The sequence below is a fragment of the Hylobates moloch genome, unplaced genomic scaffold, assembly GCF_009828535.3.
Source record: "Hylobates moloch isolate HMO894 unplaced genomic scaffold, HMol_V3 SCAFFOLD_1, whole genome shotgun sequence".
NCBI classification, from domain to species: domain Eukaryota; kingdom Metazoa; phylum Chordata; class Mammalia; order Primates; family Hylobatidae; genus Hylobates; species Hylobates moloch.
In genome coordinates this window covers 198,688,427-198,705,458 of record NW_026652276.1, presented here as the reverse complement: position 1 = coordinate 198,705,458, position 17,032 = coordinate 198,688,427, and the positions used below count along the sequence as shown (strand labels likewise).

General features: G+C 37.0%; 1 protein-coding gene across 4 annotated transcripts in view; it reads left to right on the top strand.

Moving 5' to 3' along the window:
- The window catches only part of CTTNBP2 (cortactin binding protein 2), a 162,755-nt gene that overhangs the window by 55,748 nt on the left and 89,975 nt on the right, over nt 1-17,032 (top strand). For all 4 annotated transcript variants that reach the window (XM_032761548.2, XM_032761549.2, XM_032761550.1 and 1 more), the window contains exon 3: nt 7,343-7,567. In XM_032761548.2, coding sequence (XP_032617439.1) covers nt 7,343-7,567 — 225 coding nt within the window. The remainder of the gene's footprint in view (nt 1-7,342; nt 7,568-17,032) is intronic.

Below are 17,032 nucleotides of genomic sequence, written 5' to 3'. Positions count from 1 at the left end.
GGACTCAACATTTCGACCATCCACTGTGGCTTTTTGTACCATTGGCACCCAAGATAGTGACAGCTGTGTTGAGCGGGTTAGAGCTGAGTACAGAATTCCTTAGCAGTCTTCTTACAGTTAGATCTATATTAATGCTGGTTTTTGGTTATTTTTTGTTATGCTTAGGTAACCAGTGGTTTGTGAAAGCATATCTGGAAACCATTTTTATTGTTGGATTTATACTTAAATAATATATTCTGTGCAGAATCTTGAAAAACTGTTTAAGTCCGATTAGATCATGTTAGTATATGGTCAGTAATAATGGACGTACAAATACAGCATATAGAAAACTAACTTTTGAGAACATTGTCATATTTTTGTCTTTCTTTTAAACCTAATTTCTTTGTACTGATTTAAAAAGTGTTGTAAACAATAATTATTTTTGAAGCCTTTTCTAGTGTTTCAGAATACTCTAGTCATAATTATCTTTCCATGCTTAAAAATGTAGGCTTTAGAGTAAGACTTGCCTGGGTTGAGTATCAGCTGCTGTTAAAGTGACCTTAGGCAAGCAAGTTAATTTTTGTAAGCCTCAGTCTGCTTATCTATAAGATGTGAATTAAAATAATAGCTATCTCCTGGGCTTACTTTTAGGACAAAATTTATAAAAAGTACCTAGCAATAAATAATGTCAATAAAAGTTATCTTTTGTTAGTATTATTTTTAATATTGTTACAGAATCATTCTGGCTTTTCATAAAATGAAAAGCTTATAAGCTTGTCAGTATGTTTTGAAATTGGTAGTATGTTTTATAATGTTTTAATTATGACTCATGGTTCAAGTTCTAGTTTCTGTTTCTCAGAGGATTGCATGCTGTAGGAAAGGTTGGATATTTTAAGTACGCTTTCTTTTATTTTTACTAATCATGTCCAAACTCGTTCAATTGATTATATCAAACAAGGAAAGCCAAAGTAGGAACCTCATGTATGTGAAATCCTCTGGTAATAATGGTCATCTTTCAACTTCCTGCTTGTGACATTCTCAACAAGATTTTCTAAAACTTCACATTCTGATGAAATTTTATATATATATATATATATATATATATATATATTTTTTTTTTTTTTTTTTGAGTTGGAGTCTCGCTCTGTCACCCAGGCTGGAGTGCAGTGGCGCAATCGCAGCTCACTGCAAGCCCCGCCTCCCGGGTTCACGCCATTCTCCTGCCTCAACCTCACGAGTAGCTAGGACTACAGGCACCCACCACCACGCCTGGCTAATTTTTTGTATTTTTAGTAGAGATGGGGTTTCCCATGTTAGCCAGGATGGTCTGAATCTCCTGACCTTGTGATCCGCCCGCCTTGACCTCCCAAAGTGCTGGGATTACAGGTGTGAGCCACCACACCTGGCCGAAATTATATTTTTATACATCAGTGTGGCTAGGTTTAAGAGTTCCTTTAAGAATCTGTTTTTATTATTACAACTAGTTTATGTCTTCATAATGACTCATTTCCCTAAAGTGCATTTCATTCTCAAGTAATTCTGATGCATAAACCAATTCATTCTCTACACGTTCAGCTCTTCCTTTTTTAGGGTCAGGCCTCCTCAAACCCAGCATAATAAACATTTCAAGTCATTTTTTGTTACGTGGTCTCCTTACCTATTAAAACATGTCTATATTGTTGACCTGCCTTTATTAAACATAATGTAATACATTAAAAATTAAAAATAAGCACTCTGTTGCAAAGTAAGATTTTAAGAACAGTAAACTTTTTACAAGAATGTTAGAGGGAATACACATTTTGTTTGTTGAAAAGCAGATAAACTGAAGAGATTTCAAGTGGCTTGGACATATGTTTCATTACAGACGTTTCCTTGAGTCTAAATTAGGCTAAACTCTGAACCTTTTGACATGAGCACAAGAGAAGAGGTGGCAGTGAGGGTTGGCAGTTCATGGGGAGATACGTGGGTGAAGGAAGGGGAAGCATCCCAAGCAACACAAAGGCCTGGGGCAAAAGAGTGCTGAAAGGCTTTGAGCAGAGAAATGACTGAGAAGGTTTCAATTTTAGAAAGACTACTCTGACAACTGTGTGGTGTACAGAGTGCCTCCATGCTGCACAGTTCAGGGGGTGCAAAGAACAATGGTCATTACAAAGCACGGTGAACCATAGAAAACCAACTGATATACCCTGTAGTTCTCCTGGAACTGCCGTCACCTGGCTTTAGGTTGGAGAGCTGATGAATCCTTCCTGGGATCCCAGCTTTCTGTCTTAGGCAGTGGGTGAACTGATCCTTAGCTGTCATTTTCTCTAGAATTAGTCCTGAATAGAGGAGTCTGACATTGGTCTAACTTCCTCTCCAGGTTCCTGGATAGATTGCCCCCCTGGGAAGGAGACTTCCCTCCAACAGGGAACTGTGGTCTGAGCTCTTTCTTCAAGGATATATTTGCTATTTTCCTGAGTCTGTTAGATGCTACCTTTATGCAGTCAACAAGTATGCATTATGCACCTGTTTTTTGCCCTGTAGTGGGTTGGACGTGTCGGTTAAATACAAATACCCCCACTTAAAAGGAACTCAAGGCAAAATGCTTAAGAGAAGATATAGGCCAGTGAGCCCCAGAGTCCCATAATCACAGATGATAAACTGGGTGTCCTGCTGTCCAAACCAGGCCTGCCAGTTGTGTTTTGTTTCACTGGCAAAGTGTCATGATTTCTTAAAAAAACATGAATGCCTTTTGTTAGAGCATATCATCTCTAGTTCCTCAAAAGTCTGCCATTTCACACTGATTAATAGCCTGCCAAATATACACACTGATGTTGGCTACCTGGCCCCTGCATGCATTTGTGGGAGTCAGCATCCTAATAGTGGGGAGCCTGTTGTTGGATCTTGAAATTTCCAAGTCACCGAAAGTTCCTAGATAGATAATTGGATCTACTATATTTTCTGTTCCTCCATCTGCGAAAACTCATCCACTGGGGTTAGGATATATTTATATAGAAAAGTAACTTTCTATTTCTCTCTGGTAATAATTTTAAAAATACATGAATATATATTATTCCAACATTAAATATATCAAAATATTTTTTAAAATTAGTTATTAGTGGGTAATTTGTCATATTCTATGTTGTGAGTGCACTGAATTCATATTATAGCATCTTGTCTTCATGTCCTATTCTTATTTAATCTATGAGTTTTCACCATGGAATCAAAATGGGCAACTGCATTCTAATTTATAAGCCTGATAGAAAACTGTAGACCAAAAAGCACATTTTAATTGTGAGAATTACATATTTCTAGAAAGCCTTGCTAAAAAACAAGAATATCAAAAGTACATGTTGAATATATGTAATATACACAAATAAATGCATATGTGGTCATAGAACAACATTATTACCTGGCATCTCTGAAAATAATATATATGAGTTTAGGAGTCAGTTTAATGTTAATGAAGAACATGTGGTCTTTGACATTCATTTTGCTTGGTTTTCATGCTTTTAGGGACTTAAAAATGAAAGAATGAGATCAGGTTTTTTGTCTAAACTCAAGGTGTCTTAAGCAACAAATGATACTGCTTCATTTCTCTCATTTTGACAACTAAAGATATCAGCAACACAGTTGCATAGCTAGTTAGTAACAAATACAAAGCCACTGTTTTTACCCTTAAAGGAATCTAATGTACATATTTTATACTTCATAAAGGCTAAATAAATGTTAGTCCATATTTGTGAAGCAAATAAATTGGTCCTTTTAGGCTGGCACGGAGGCTTACTCCTGTAATCCCAGCACTTTGTGAGGCTGAGGCAGGAGGATTGCTTGAGCTTAGGAGTTCAAGATCAGCCTGAGCAACATAGTGACACTTCATCTCTACCAAATGTTTAAAACTTAGCTGGACGTAGTGGCGCATGCCTATAGTCTCAGCTACTTGGGAAGCTGAGGTGTGAGAAGATCACTAAAGCCTGAGAATTCAAGGCTACAATGAGCCGTGATCACGCCACTGCACTCCAGCCTGGGTGGCAGAGCAAGACCCTATCTCAAAATAAATAGGCAGTTTTATGTTTATGAACCTGTACATGTATCATTATACAACATTTTCAGCAGAAAAAAATTCATCTGCATTTAACAATGTCACAATGTGACTCAGTTAAAACTAGTAATTTTAAAATAAAAACAAACACAACAAAAATACATACGTAAAAACTATTTCACACCAGTAAAAAAAAAAAAAAAAAAATTAAATGCTTTTTGACCATAAAATCTGTTGGGTAAAACTGGAACTAGGTCTTGATATATGTATTTACCTCTCATATTATACAAAAAATTAATTTTAACCCACTTGTCAAAAAGTTTACTCAGACTCAATAACCTGTGTGTTAAGAAATTGCTTGATTAGTGTTACAAGTACTGTACATCATAAAATATGTTGTGTGGGTGAGTAGACATCAGGTAATTACAATGGGTTGTTAAAATGTCAGTTTCAGCAGATGACTCATCATAGTAAATATCAGATACTAAAGTGAGGACCAAGATGCAAATTTTCGTAAGAAATATTTAAAAGCTAGTGTTGACTTTTAAACCTTTCATCCACATTGAGGGCATAAAATAATGTAGTTTTTGGAGATTAAAGAAAGATTTCTGTCAGAGAGCATTTCTCTGCAGAGAATTGTGCTGTGAGTCCTGCCTCATCCAGTTGCTTCTCCCTTCATCTGAAGAGAAAAGGGGTTCAGAGAAACTTTTGAATGACGTAATAGGTTTTTCCTGCAGATCTTGGTGGGCTCAGTGGAGGTGGGGCTGAACAAGCAGTCATTCTGCGGACGTGAAGGAGAGATAGATGCGGGGATCATCTTGTAGAGACCCCCAGCTTTTGTTTAGATAAAGATCCATGAATGTTTCCTGTAGACCAGGTTGGGCCATGGTCTTGAAATGGTAGGAATGAGATTGATTCAGGTCCTGTTCAATAGGGAAGTCTGGAGAGAACATGGGACCTCAGTTGTCAAAAGGTGGATTCCAAATGCTAATAAGGAGAGTTTGCAGGGCTGGGCTTCATGGGTGTGCAACCTGTGCAGTCACAAAGGCCATGCATTTAGAAGGGCCTCTTGTCTGGTTAAATGCTGTGCTGTTGCCATATTGAAATGCTTAGTAATTTTGAACAAAAAGCCCATGTCTTCATTTTGCAGTGGGTCCTGCAGATTATGTAGTTTGTCCTACATTTATGGCCTATATTGAAGAAACTGTAGATGAAGGGGTCCCAGCAGTGCAAGAGAGGGTGTTCCTCTAAGAAATCACCAAGCACTTCATGGGAAAAGAATAGACTTTAAATATTCTTCACACTGGGTTGGTAAAGCTAGCTGACCAACTGAACCAGTCAGGTACGGCATTCCTGCTCCCTTCACCTCTCCTTTATCAACTACCTCCAGTTCTTTCCAACCCAGAGGTGACTAAAACAGCTTAGAAAGAGGAGAAGGTTTTGGGAAAAGGAGAGAGGTTTTTGTATATACCTCTTTGCCAGGTGGTAAATGTTAGCCTGCAGCAGATGCTAGCTGAGGAAGGGAAGTTGCTGTACCACTGAATGAAGATGGACATTCTAATAATCAAATTGAGGCTGTTTTGACTCAAAGTGACTGTAGGTCTTTTATTAAATTAAAATGATTAGAAAAAACATAGAATTATCCAAGTGTTCATCCAGGGGTGGGAGAATAACTACTACACTGAATAAATATTAAGAAAAATGTGAAGGACAAAATGAAATTGCTTTTGAAATTGCATCTCTCAAGTGATACTTATTCAGTGTATTGATTACATAATTGAATTTAAAGAATCTAGAAACACCAAGTGCTTTTAACTCATAAACCTTATCTTTTAAATTTAAAGTGGTCTTCTGAAAGCTAGCTTAAATTTAATGGTGAAATTGGACTTTTTGTAAATTTTATTTCTTAATCTAAGTTGATGATAAGGAAAGAAATGTTAGATTTTTCCCATTTGTCATTAGATTTGTGTTTATCTAGTTGTTGGCTTGCTGATAGTGTCCTAAAATGGAAAAAGTGTAGTTTTCCAATTCAGTTCCCTTTAAAGTATGGAACTGTATGGATTAATAATATTTCTTCAGAAAACATGTTTAATGTTTTGGACAAATAAGCTTGATTTATTATAACTTAATTTTTCTACTGGAAGTGACATAGATTTTTTTCATTCTAGTGGCTATTCCAAAATGACCTGAATTAGGAAAATGTTGCTAGTTTTTAATACATTTCTACTGCTATTTTCCATTTTTATGCAATGACTTTGTAGGCTAATTATAGAAAATCGCATTTGGTCCTCATTACCTGGGTGTGAAATTAACTTTGTCGCTGATGGCCTGACATTTAGAGTATAATTAAGTTGCATACTTTCCTGGGATTCTGTGAACTATATTTTAATGCCCTTCAGTGAGAAAGAGATAGATGCCTTTTTAAGTTTTCTGAAGGCTGTTGTAGTTGGTCAAATTTTACAAACTATGAATATTGTGATTTATTTTTACATTAAAAATTTTAATTTTTTTAATTAAAATTTTTACATTAAAAATTTCACAAAGAATTTTCTTCTTATCAGACATCCATGTGATTTCCTTCTGGCTATAAAAAACTTATAGGGGATTTTTTGTATGCGTGATTTAACATGATATTATTTTAAATGTAAGTTCTATCGATATAGAGATAATTTTATTTTTGAACTTTTGCTAAAAATTATTGTAATTGTCAATATTTCTGATTTTACATTAAATTAGAAAAGATAGGTGGGGCGTGGTGGCTTCCAGCACTTTGGGAGGCCGAGGCTGGGGGATTACTTTAGCCCAGGAGTTTGAGACCAGCCTGGACAACAAAGTGAGATCCCATCTTAATTAAAAAATCAAAAAAATTAGCTTGGTGTGGTGGCATGCACCTATAGTTCCAGCTATAAGACAGGCTGAGGCAGGAGGATTGCTTGAGCCCAGGAGGTTGAGGCTGCAGTGAGCTGTGATTGTGCCACTGCATTCCAGCCTGGATGACAGAGCAAGACCCTGTTGGGCGGGGCAGGGGGTGGGGGTGTAAAAAAAGACTGCTGCTTAAATTCTGATCCTTGAGGAATAGGCATCATAGGAAATACTATATTTGCATCATTTGCAATGTAAAATACAATATTCTTGAAGAAAATTTGAAAACAGATGGAATGGCATTCCAGGCTAGTGGAGACTGGGGGTCGCATTTGCCTCTCACTCACCACTGACATCATAAGCCATTACTCACAGCAGTTGGGAATACCATTTGGAAGTGTAATCACAAAACCTTCTTATAAATATCTTTCTGTATATTTTCATTTCTTTCTTCAATACGTTTCTCTAATTTTGTTCCAGGCTCGCAGGAGGGAGGTATTTATCCAGGAACGGTATGGGAGATTTAATCTAAATGACCCGTTCCTGGCACTCCAGAGAGACTATGAAGCAGGTGCTGGTGACAAAGAGAAGAAGCCAGTTTGTACCAACCCCCTCTCCATCCTTGAAGCAGTCATGGCCCACTGCAAGAAAATGCAAGAAAGGATGTCCGCACAGCTGGCTGCTGCTGAGAGCAGACAAAAGAAGGTATTGAGACGTTCAAATGGTCATTTTCCCCACAACATGGTGTCGAACGAGGAGATCATCTCCAAAGTTGTTTGTTCTTAAGTATTATATTTTCAGACAGGATTGCAGTAAGTACTTAGAAGTGCAAGAGGCTGACAGATTCTTTAAGCCAATGTAACCTAGTGTTTAAAATGTAACTCAAAATAACACTAAACCATAAAGGAAGTATAACAGAAAAATTATGTTTCTGATAATGGTTACTTTGATACTTTCTTTAAAATCTCTCTCTATATATATGTTTTTGGACTTCCTAGTGCCTTCTAGAAAACATGCTTAGCTGCTAGATAGGTTAATCCAGTGATGCAACCAGGACTCTCTGATCATATGGTAACATCCCAACTTACTTTATCCAGCTTCTGTCTAAAATAGTTATTTGCAATTACAAATTATTTTATTATTTCTTATTTTTGGTGGGGGGAAATGAAAATAACATGAAGAAAATGGAATGCACGTTTGCGTGGTATATCCAGTCTCACAATGTGTCATCTTAAAGGCCTGGTTAGTGTCAGACTCACCTCTGGGGTGTGATAGCTGTGTCAGCTGCAGACCTCAAGCCTCCTGCTCACATGTGTTTCATTTAAACCAACCTCCTCCTCCTCTCCCCCTCCCCCACCATCACACACATATTCCTTTCACTTGAGTATCTGCTTCAAAGAGTACAAAGTTCAGTGAAAACTTGTGATGATCAGCCATAAGGAAATAGAAATTTAAATTTTGCCTTTCTAATATGCTGCCAAGACTATCGATGCCTTTTATTAGAAAAGAGAGTGAGAAAGCTAGAAGCTCATGCTGTGTGGTTTGATTAAAATTAAAACTAATATGTTCTCTCCACCATTATTATTAAACCATAAATTAAAATGTTTTATTTGGCCTTTTCAGAGAACTTCTAATATCTCATATGTAACACCTAATTGATGGTTAACCTGAATGCACTATACTTATAAATATTTATGATACATATTGTCATTTCATGTGTGTCTTTTACCTGAAATTTCATCTTTACATTAACATATAAATGTCAGTGTTCAGGTGTAGGTGCTGCATAAAAGGAAACATTTCTCTCAGTATGTTGCATGGTAGAAAACTAAAGCACTGAGTAAAAGAAAAATAGGAGGCCTTCCATAGATGTAAGGCAAAATCAGAATTTTACTCTGGACTCTACAAAGCCCTGCAGACAACCACGAAGATATCTGGAGGTTTTCAAAACTCCCCACAAACCACATACACAAGAGCCAATGAGTTTCAGCTGATGTCACTGAAACTCATTTGTATTTCTTGGATGGGATACATTTCAGTTATGCCTGTAATGTGTCAAATGAGTTATTTCATAATGAATTATTTCTGCTGGACTTTATACTGTGTTATAAAAAATTAAGAAAACATTTTGTTGTCATTGAATATATAAAAATACTTTCCTAAAATGTTACTTCTGTTCTGCCTTTAACAAAATTCATTTCTCTTTTAGGAGAAAAAAAAGAACACTTCTAGTTGGATCAAAGATTTTATTATCTAGCTGATTTTTTTAAAAATCAACTTACATCCTGTTTGTTTCTGAATGACTGGGTCATTTCCAACCTGGCTGATAGTGAAAGGAAATTGTTTCTGTCCTATGGGTCCTGAGAGGCTAATACAAAATGAGCCAGTGGTGTGTCTCCCATGTATAATGGGAATACAGGAGTCCTTTATAGCCAAATTCATTGGCTGTGTAGTCTCAGTGAAGGGTTTCTCTGACAGGGAGTGCTACATTTTGTCCTTAAAAAATATTGTATTTTAGTAGATTATAGTGTATGAGAAGAGTTATAATTTGTACTCTTACCCTGTGTCTTAAAAAGAAAATACTGTATCAGCTGATGAAAGCAGAAACACCAAAGTCATCTCATTAACAACAAAATTACCTGTCGCCTTTAGTCCTCTGAAAGCAAATATTTTAACCAAATGTCTTCAGTTCCCTCGCATGTAGAGTAAATTGCAGCTTTAGACATCTAAAAGCCATAAGGAAAAAAATCCATTATTTTAAATGAGTTCAGTTCTTTAAATCACTGCCAGACCAAATGTCTGGGAAAGCAAAGGCTCCATTATCTATGATTCAAGTATTTATTATCTCACATCGGGCATATCTCTTTGGTAATTCTAAGACACTTGGCCTGAGCGCTGCTCTGGTTTGCCTCTCAAGGCAGGAGAACAGGGTCCATGCTCATTCATGCGTTGGCTCCTGCTGCGACTACGAATAGGCGGGTTAACTGTTTGGTAATTTGCGTGCCAGGGAAATTTGGGCAAGAGTCAATTTGGCAAATGGACTGAGGCTGTAAAGCCACTTTGAATAAGCTAATGAGTAATCATCATGGGGAACTTTGCCTCCGGTAATCCACTTCCCATTTTGAGCCAGTAACCCAGGATGGAATGACATTTGGAGGTTTTTTTTTTTTTTTTTAAATAATCTTGCTATCATCTTTTAATAGAATTTCCATTCTGATTTCTTTGAACAGTAGGGAGGAAATCTATATATTTTCAAACATTTTCTTCACATTCAGGAAGTATAAATACTAGCCCTGAAGTAGGAAAGATCTTTTAATTTGATCAGAACTTTGAATGTGTGTAGCCAAAATAATAACCAGGAAATTCAGAGGGGGAGCAATTCTTTTCACCAGTGAAAAAACTAAAAATAACTGTGTGTATTAGATACAGCTCCTTCTACGTGGCAGCTCAATATAAATAGGTGAGTTGCATGGCAATAGATGCCTCAGACAGGATTCTTAGTTTTGAGCAGGTGAAGCCAATGTTCATTGAGAAGGCAGAAAGGGCATTTGTTGACTGGTTTATAGAAACAGTAGTTGGCTTACATCGTGGTTCAGCATGGCTAGCAAAGCCTAGAGGACTAGCTCTTCCCAGCCAGCATCACAGACAAGTACTCTCTGCAGAGCTAGTCTGCAGCAGGAGATGCTTCTGCTGATGAGAAATGGATGCTGGAGCTTGCTTTACACCCTGTTGATGCCAGATAGCACCAGTGCCCTCACTGCTCCAGATCCTGAGTGGTCCCTCCCCAGGTCCTTCTTTTTTGTATCACTCATTTCCTAGTTGAAGCCTAAGACAGGTGCATATCATTAGCCAAGCTTAGACTACACAGAAGACCAGGAAAACAACTACTGGACATATTTAGCTTCTACAGGGGAGAATCATAAAGTAGAGAATTCTCCTAACATAGGAAGGAGTTTCCAGTGCTAGACAACCGAAGAAATGGAAATGGGTCAGAAAAGAACAAAATATTTGTTTTGTTTCCTTGATTTCATATGCCCATTTCTTCTTACAATTGTACTTTATTCTTCCATTTTTATTCCATGTTCTGTACTTCATTATGTATTGCTTACCACATATATAAATGTATTTTCATTTTAAATTGCTTTTTAGGCTTTCATTCAGTAATAACATGGTAGAGAATCATATGTAATGAAATTGTCAGAGGATTTAGGACATTTTGCACGTGAAAGATTATTTAGCTCATTCCTGAGTCTTTTTTGTTGCATTGTTACATTACAAAATGCATTTTGATTCCCCAGGAGCATTGCAGAGCCATTGTCAAGGGGGTGTTGGAGATTGAGATCTGTGGCTCTGAGTAGAAATTTCAAGGAGAGAGCAGTTTGCCTGATCCATGTAAATAGAAATGAGCCAGCCGGGCATGGTGGCTCACCCCTGTAATCCCAGCACTTTGGGAGGTCCAGGTGGGCGGATCACGAGGTCAGGAATTCAAGACCAGCCTGACCAACATGGTGAAACCCTGTCTCTACTAAAAATACAAAACTTAGTCGGGTGTGGTGGCATGCGCCTGTAATCCCAGCTACTCAGGAGGCTGAGGAAGGAGAATCACTTGACCCCGGGAGGCAGAGCTCGCAGTGAACTGAGATCACACCATTGCCCTCCAGCCTGGGCAACAGAGGGAAACTCTGTCAAAAAAAAAAAAAAAAAAGAAAGAAATGAGCCAAACCTCTGTTTCCAGGGCTTTCCTTCCCACTCGTGAAACTCTGGATTCTAGATTAAGAGGGTGGGGCAGATGAGAACTGTATAGCCCAGATCACTGAATGTTAGCCACAGCCCCTTTGAAATTAAAAATGAAAGGAAAAAAATGAAAACATCTCTTATATTTTTTTATTATGTATTTGTTTACCAGATTGAGCAGATGGGTTGGAATGCCCAGGGAGAGAAGTGGACAGGAATGCAATGAGCCTTAAAAGATTTTGGGAGAGCAATCAAGAGTATGGTTAAATGTCGTAAGAGTATTTTATGGTGTGGCAGATATGCACTCTGCTTTCTCAATTTATAGATGGCCATAATTGTTTTCCTCTCAGTTTTCCACTTTGAATTAGAACTAATTGCCTTTACATTGCTGCTTTGCTCCCGCCTACATAGTTTTCCCTTTCATTCTATAAAACCATGTGCTTGGTGCCTCTTCATTCATAGCTTCCAGTTTGGGTGCTATTCTTGGAGCAGCCACCCACTTTCTCACTACCAGTGAAGCTGTGTTCATTCTTCTGAGCTCTTCCACACAATCCACTGCTTTTTGCAAAAGAGTTTGGTGTTACTGCTCCATGCAAAGTTTCCCTCAGCCCCTACTTGAAAGTGGTTCGAAGGAGATATAAATTCGACAATAACATAACAAAGTCACCTGGAACTCTATAATTTATGTATACCGTGGTTCCTTTTTAACTTAGTATGTGGTCCTGCCATCTGATCATCTCTTTAAAATTTGTGTAGTCCTACAATCAAATAAGTGGAATTTATGGATTTTCATATCCTTTGTAGTTTCTAGTGTCGTTCCTTGTACACAATTTAGATATTTTCTCTTCAAAAGTTCTTTAAGACATTGCTTGTGATAATGTGTGAACAAATTAATACCAAGATGACTCAAATTTAAACAAGTGCACATTCACTGCTGTTATACTGACCTGAACAATTTTTTTAAAAATCTGTTACTGGAAACTCCTTTATTGATGATAGGAAAAAATAGAGGAAAGAGTCAACGACTCTTGATGGTGATAATGACAGGAGGTTTCAAAATTATATGATTAAATTCAGAGAGCTTAAGGGATTCCCCTCAGATGTAATGAGCTCACAGTGTATGCCATGTCCTATTAAATCAACTCATTTGATCCTTAGGATATTGTTATGACATACAGTAGAGGCTATTATTATTGCATTTTAAGCATAAGTAAATTAAGGTCACAGAGAAGTTGAACAGCTGTGCCTATTGGCTTGAAGACAAGCAGTCTGCCTTCAGAGTCCACATACTTAACTGCTGTGTGAGGGTGACTTTCCTATAGCCACTCCGTGGTAGAACTCAGATCTCCTGCTTCTCAGGCTTCCTATATGTACTGTATTTCTTCCTTATTGCTAGAAAAGTTGAAAATCCTTAATACTTTGGATTCTTTGTGATTTTTATGTCATTCCCTCAAGCCACTTAAGATTGAGAGACAGATTTTAACACATGTATTCCCCCATAGCTCTACAATCAAGAGAATATCCCAAAGTTTAGAGGGAAAAAATGCCTATATGATATTGGATCAAAGGACCAGCTCTAAAACCCTTATTAAATGTATGATTGATCTAGTTCATGCTTCAAAAAGAGCTAAAAACATGAAGGTCGGGTATTCAAAAGACATTCAAAATGTATTAATAAAGATTGAAACAATCAAGAACAGAGGCCACAGAAAAGATTTTGCTTGAACAATGGGTCATTTTTCTACATATCATGGAGAATGAACATGCAGGAAATTTTTTATTTTAAGTTCCAGGGCACATGTGCAAGATGTGCAGGTTTGTCATATAGGTAAACATGTGCCATGGTTGTTTGCTGCACCTATCAACCCATCACATAGGCATTAAGCTCAGCCTGCATTAGCTATCCTTCCTGCTGCTCTACCCCCGCCATGCCCCAATGGGCCCCAGTGTGTGTTGTGCCCCTCCCTGTGTCTATGTGTTGACATTGTTCAGCTCCCACTTATAAGTGAGAATATGCAGTGTTTGGTTTTCTGTTCCTATGTTAGTTTGCTGAGAATAATAGCTTCCAGCTCCATCTATGTCCCTGCAAAGTATGTGATCTTGTTCCTTTGTATAACTTTATAGTATCCCATGGTGTATATGTACCACATTTTCTTTATCCAGTCTGTCACTGATGGGCATTTGGGTTGATTCCATGTCTTTGCTATTGTGAATAGTCATATATGAAATTTATAATAATGAGTTAGGACTTTTCAGTTGGATCACAGTTTGATCAGCTTTTTCATTTTTGGTAGAAATACCCTGTCTGTGATGTTGTGTTTTTCATAGTACATAAGATTCAAAAGGCATATGATCACCAGAAAAAAAAAGTTTGTTATATACACTAGTGGTTTGAGATACTGGCTCATAACATTTATTAAAGTTGAAGCCAGGCTTGGCTGGGTGCAGTGGCTCACACTTGTAATCCCAGCAGTTTGGGAGACTGAGGCAGGTGGATCACTTGAGATCAGGAGTTTGAGGCCAGCCTAGCCAACGTGGTGAAACCCCATCTCTAATAAAAATACAAAAATTACCCAGGTATGGTCTCACATACCTGTAGTCCTAGCTACTCAGGAGGCTGAGGCAAAAGAATCCCTTGAACCCAGGAGGCAGAGGTTGCAGTGAGCTGAGATCGCCCCACTACACTCCGGCCTGGGCAACAGCGAGACCCTATCTCATTCATTCATTCATTCATTCATAAATAAATAAATAAAGGCCAGGCTTTTGAACATCAAAAAGCAGTTATTCAAATATTAATCTACCATATGAAATTATTAAAAATCATGTATCATGATTTACATATATTTACCTTTTTTTAATGACAAAATATAGTTTCTTCTTCAATGCCATTTGGTACCCATTTCTTCAAGAATATTATTGGCTCTCTTCTCCTCCCTGCGGTAGCCTTTTCTGGTTTTCTGGAGTAATGCTTTAACTCTGTAAGTCTCCTGGTGCATTTTTCTCTACAACCTGATTCTCATCCTCTCTTTACTGATGTCTCTTGATGGGTTCCAGACATACCTTTTTGGATGAGTCACAACTCCCTTAATACATATAAAAGTCATTCTTCCTTCGTCTTTGTTTTTATCTTTAAACTTTATTTTGAAGCTTTTTAAAAAATAATTTCAATTTTATTTTAGATTTAGGGAGAACATGTGCAGGTTCACATTGGCATATTGTATGATGCTGAGGTTTGGGGTATGATTGATCCTGTCACCCAAGTAGTGAGCATAGTACCCAGTAAGTAGTTTTTCAGTCCTTTCCTCTTTCCCCTCTTTTGGAGTCCTCATCATCTGTTGTTCCTATCTTTTTATGTGTACCCAATGTTTAGCTTCCACTTACAAGTGAGAACTTGTGGTATTTGGTTTTCTGTTCTTGCATTAGTTCACTTAGAATAATGGCCTCCATCTGCATCTATGCTGCTGCAAAAGACATGATTTCGTTCTTTTAGATGGCTGCGTAATATTCCATGGTGTATATGTACCACATTTTCTTTATCCAGCTCACTGTTGATGGGCACCTAGGTTGATTCATGTCTTTGCTGATTGTGAATAGTGCTGAGATAAACATAGGCATGCATGTGTCTTTTTGGCAGAACAATGTATTTTCCTTTGGGTATATACCCAGTAATGGGTTTGATGGGTTGGATGGTATTTCTAAGTTCTTTGAGAAATCTCCAAACCGCTTTCCACAGTGGCTGAACTAATTTACATTTCTACTGACAGTGTGTAAGTGTCCTCTTTTCTCCACAGCCTCTTCAGCATCTATTATTTTTTGACTTTTTAGTAATAGCCATTCTGGCTGGTGCGAAGTGGTATCTCATTGTGGTTTTGATTTGCATTTCTCTGATATTAGTGATATAGAGCATTGTTTCATGTTCGTTGACTACTCGTATATCTTATTTTGAGAAATGTCTGTTCATGTCCTTTGCCCACCTTTTTAATTGGGTTATTTGCTTTTTGCTTGTTGATTTAAGTTATTTATAGATTCTGGATGTTAGACCTTTGTCAGATGCATAGTTTATGAATATTTTCTCTTATTCTTTAGAGTGTTTACTCATTGAGTGTTTCTGTGGTCATATAGAAGCTTTTTAGTTTAATTAGTTCTCATTTAACAATTTGTATTTTTGTTGTGATTGCTTTCGAGGTCTTAGCCATAACTTTTTTTTTTTATTTTTGCCAATACTGAAGTCTAGAATGGTATTTCCTAGATTTTCTTCTAGGATTTTTATAGTTTGAGATGTTATGTTTAAAGATTTCATCCATCTTGAGTTATTTTTTTGTATATATTGAAAGGTGTGGATCCAGTTTTGCTCTTCTGCATAGGACTATTTTGAAGCTTTTAAAAGAAATCCTTCCTCATATTCAAGTGATTACCATATCTGTTTCTTATATAATTGTAATTTCCCCCTATTGTAGTGCCGCTAACATTTTCCAGACTTTTAATTTTGATATAATTTGAACCTTACAGAAAAGTTGCAAGAATATTATGTTATCAGCATTCTTTACCCAGATTCACAGTTGTTTATATTTTATCTAATCTGCTTTATTTTTTCCTTCTTCTTTACACACATGCATGCGTGAGCACACACACACAGATATTTTTTTCCAAACCATCAGAGAATAAAAGACATACGCTTTTTTACTCCTAAATATTTTGATGTATATTTACTAAGAATAGGGATAATCTCTTACATAATCACCATACAGTTTTTTAAAATTAGGAAATATATCATTGAGACAGCATTTTTTCTAATCCACATATTCATTTCCCCCCAGTTGTTCCAATAATGGTCTTTGTAACAATTATTTTCCCAATTCAAGATCAGGCATTGCATTTAATTTTTATTTCTCTTTAGTCTCCTTTAAGCTGCACCAGTTGTTCAATCTTTCTTTGCTTTGTTTACCTTGATATTTCTGAAGAGCATGGGCTAGGTATTTTGTAAAACGTCACTCAATTCAAGTTTGTCTAATGTTTCCTGATGATTTTATTCAGCTTTTGCATGTTTTCCTCACTGTTTAGTTGTTATTGTTCCTTTTGTGTTAGTAACTAATTTGTGGAGAAATATGTTGATATTCTTTAAATATCGTATTCATTAAATGTTCACCTGCTAGTTTTAGAATCCACTGGTGATTTTCCAACTCCATTATTCCTTCTGCATTTTTTATGTGGCATTCTACTGTAAGGAAAAGCTTTTCTTTCTCCCCTGTTTACTTGTTTATTACATCAGTGTGGAGTCATGGATGCCTATTTGATGAGTTCGAAACTTACCATCACTATCTGTCCCAGATTTGGCCACTGGGAGCCCTCTTAAGCTGGCTCCTTCTATATATTCTCATCATTTTTGAGCACTTTGCAGCAAGATACTCTAGGCTCATTTTGTGTTTTGTTTAACCC